The 1,524-nt window shown below is 29.3% G+C and overlaps 1 protein-coding gene across 2 annotated transcripts in view; it reads right to left on the bottom strand.

Annotated features, from left to right (window-relative positions):
- Positions 1 to 212: 212 nt before the first annotated feature.
- LOC119581928 (folate receptor gamma-like) overlaps positions 213 to 1,524 on the bottom strand; it is a 4,463-nt gene continuing 3,151 nt past the window's right edge. The window contains exon 5 of one of the 2 annotated variants that reach the window (XM_037930103.1): positions 213 to 1,519. In XM_037930103.1, coding sequence (XP_037786031.1) covers positions 1,328 to 1,519 — 192 coding nt within the window. In that variant the 3' untranslated portion in view covers positions 213 to 1,327. The remainder of the gene's footprint in view (positions 1,520 to 1,524) is intronic. The other variant, XM_037930102.1, reaches the window with a different exon arrangement.

A 1,524-nucleotide genomic window follows, 5' to 3' on the forward strand; every position in this document is an offset into this window, starting at 1 on the left:
TTAGGTGTATCATGCTTATCATTAAAGAAAGAACAAAAGAGGACTGTAATATATCGCTCCCATTTTAATATCATCTTGAGCATTAAGTTTTATCATTTCTCTGTGAGTATTTATATTCATACAAACTTCAACATCAGTTACAACTTTAACCCATAACTTTGTAAAATTACATACACATGTACATTAATGAATACCAAATCAAATAATAAACATACACACATTCCTGTATTTGGTCAACACACAGGCAACAGTACGTAAATTGTCATATACAACCATTATTAACGAGATTCATTCTCAAAATAAACTTTTTAGTTAAAATGCTGAATGTACATATTTTTTTTGTCATATTATTCCTTTCACTCACACTGTTCTAACTACATGCATTTATAAATGTCTATTATTTTTGTATTGCACTTTTAAAAATTTATTTTTTGCATACAGATCTTAAATACCTGCACTTCATACCAATCATCAAGCATTTCCAAATTTTTGCTTAAAGAATGGCAGTGTCCTTTCCCAGTACTTAAATTCATACTCATAAAAACAATAATCTCACCTCAAACTGTAAAGAGTTCACTGTAAGAGTTTGAAAAGGTACAAATATGAATGATTTTCAATACAACATAAGCTATAATACTACATCTTTATGAGAATTATCACATAATTCTGATGAAGATATAAAACTACAACTTTAATTAATTACTTTACACTGTAGAATCATTCCTCCACTTTCATACCTCTTATCACAATAAAATAATAGGTAACCACTCATTTTGCAAGAAGAGTCCATAATTTTTTTTATTAAATTAAGATTATATTGAAAGTGCAATTATGCAAAGTCTACATATTAATTCTTGTACAAAGAATTGAGCTCTTTTTTATAGTAATTCCAGGTCAACGGAAAACCTGTAATGATCACATCACTGTTTAGTATAAAAGCATATATAAATAATGGTCCTCTCTGAATCATCAAGAGTTTAAGTATTTAGATTTTAAGTACACAGAAATATATTTCACATACTCTATGTGGATGGAATGTTGCCTTTTACCTATTCAAAATATACCTGAGTCAATTACTGCTGAAACATAATATTGTGCCTCTTATTCTTGCATTGTCCTATGCTTTAATGCAAAAATTTATTACAAAACCCAAACATTAGTTATATACTTTTCAATATGTTACTTTTAGAATATATAACATTAAATGATATTACTTTAGAATAACTCTCTTTAACAATGTATGATTTACATAATAGGGTAATATTTCCTTCCCTACATGGTACACCTTACAATGCTAAACCAAAAAGAGTGAGTATTGGCAGTACACCTAGTAAACAGTCCACATTAAAACTACCACAGCAATTAAGAATTGCAAACTACCTGAGAGAGATTCTGCTCCAGCAATTTTAAAGGCATAATGTTTAGCAATCAGATCGTTGGGGTTTCCTCTAATTCCATCAAACCACAATCGCATACATGGGCTACTGTCATTTGTGTATTTCCATGCATGATCCCAAACCTGTA

This window comes from Penaeus monodon, chromosome 15, assembly GCF_015228065.2.
Source record: "Penaeus monodon isolate SGIC_2016 chromosome 15, NSTDA_Pmon_1, whole genome shotgun sequence".
Classification (NCBI taxonomy): Eukaryota; Metazoa; Arthropoda; class Malacostraca; order Decapoda; family Penaeidae; genus Penaeus; species Penaeus monodon.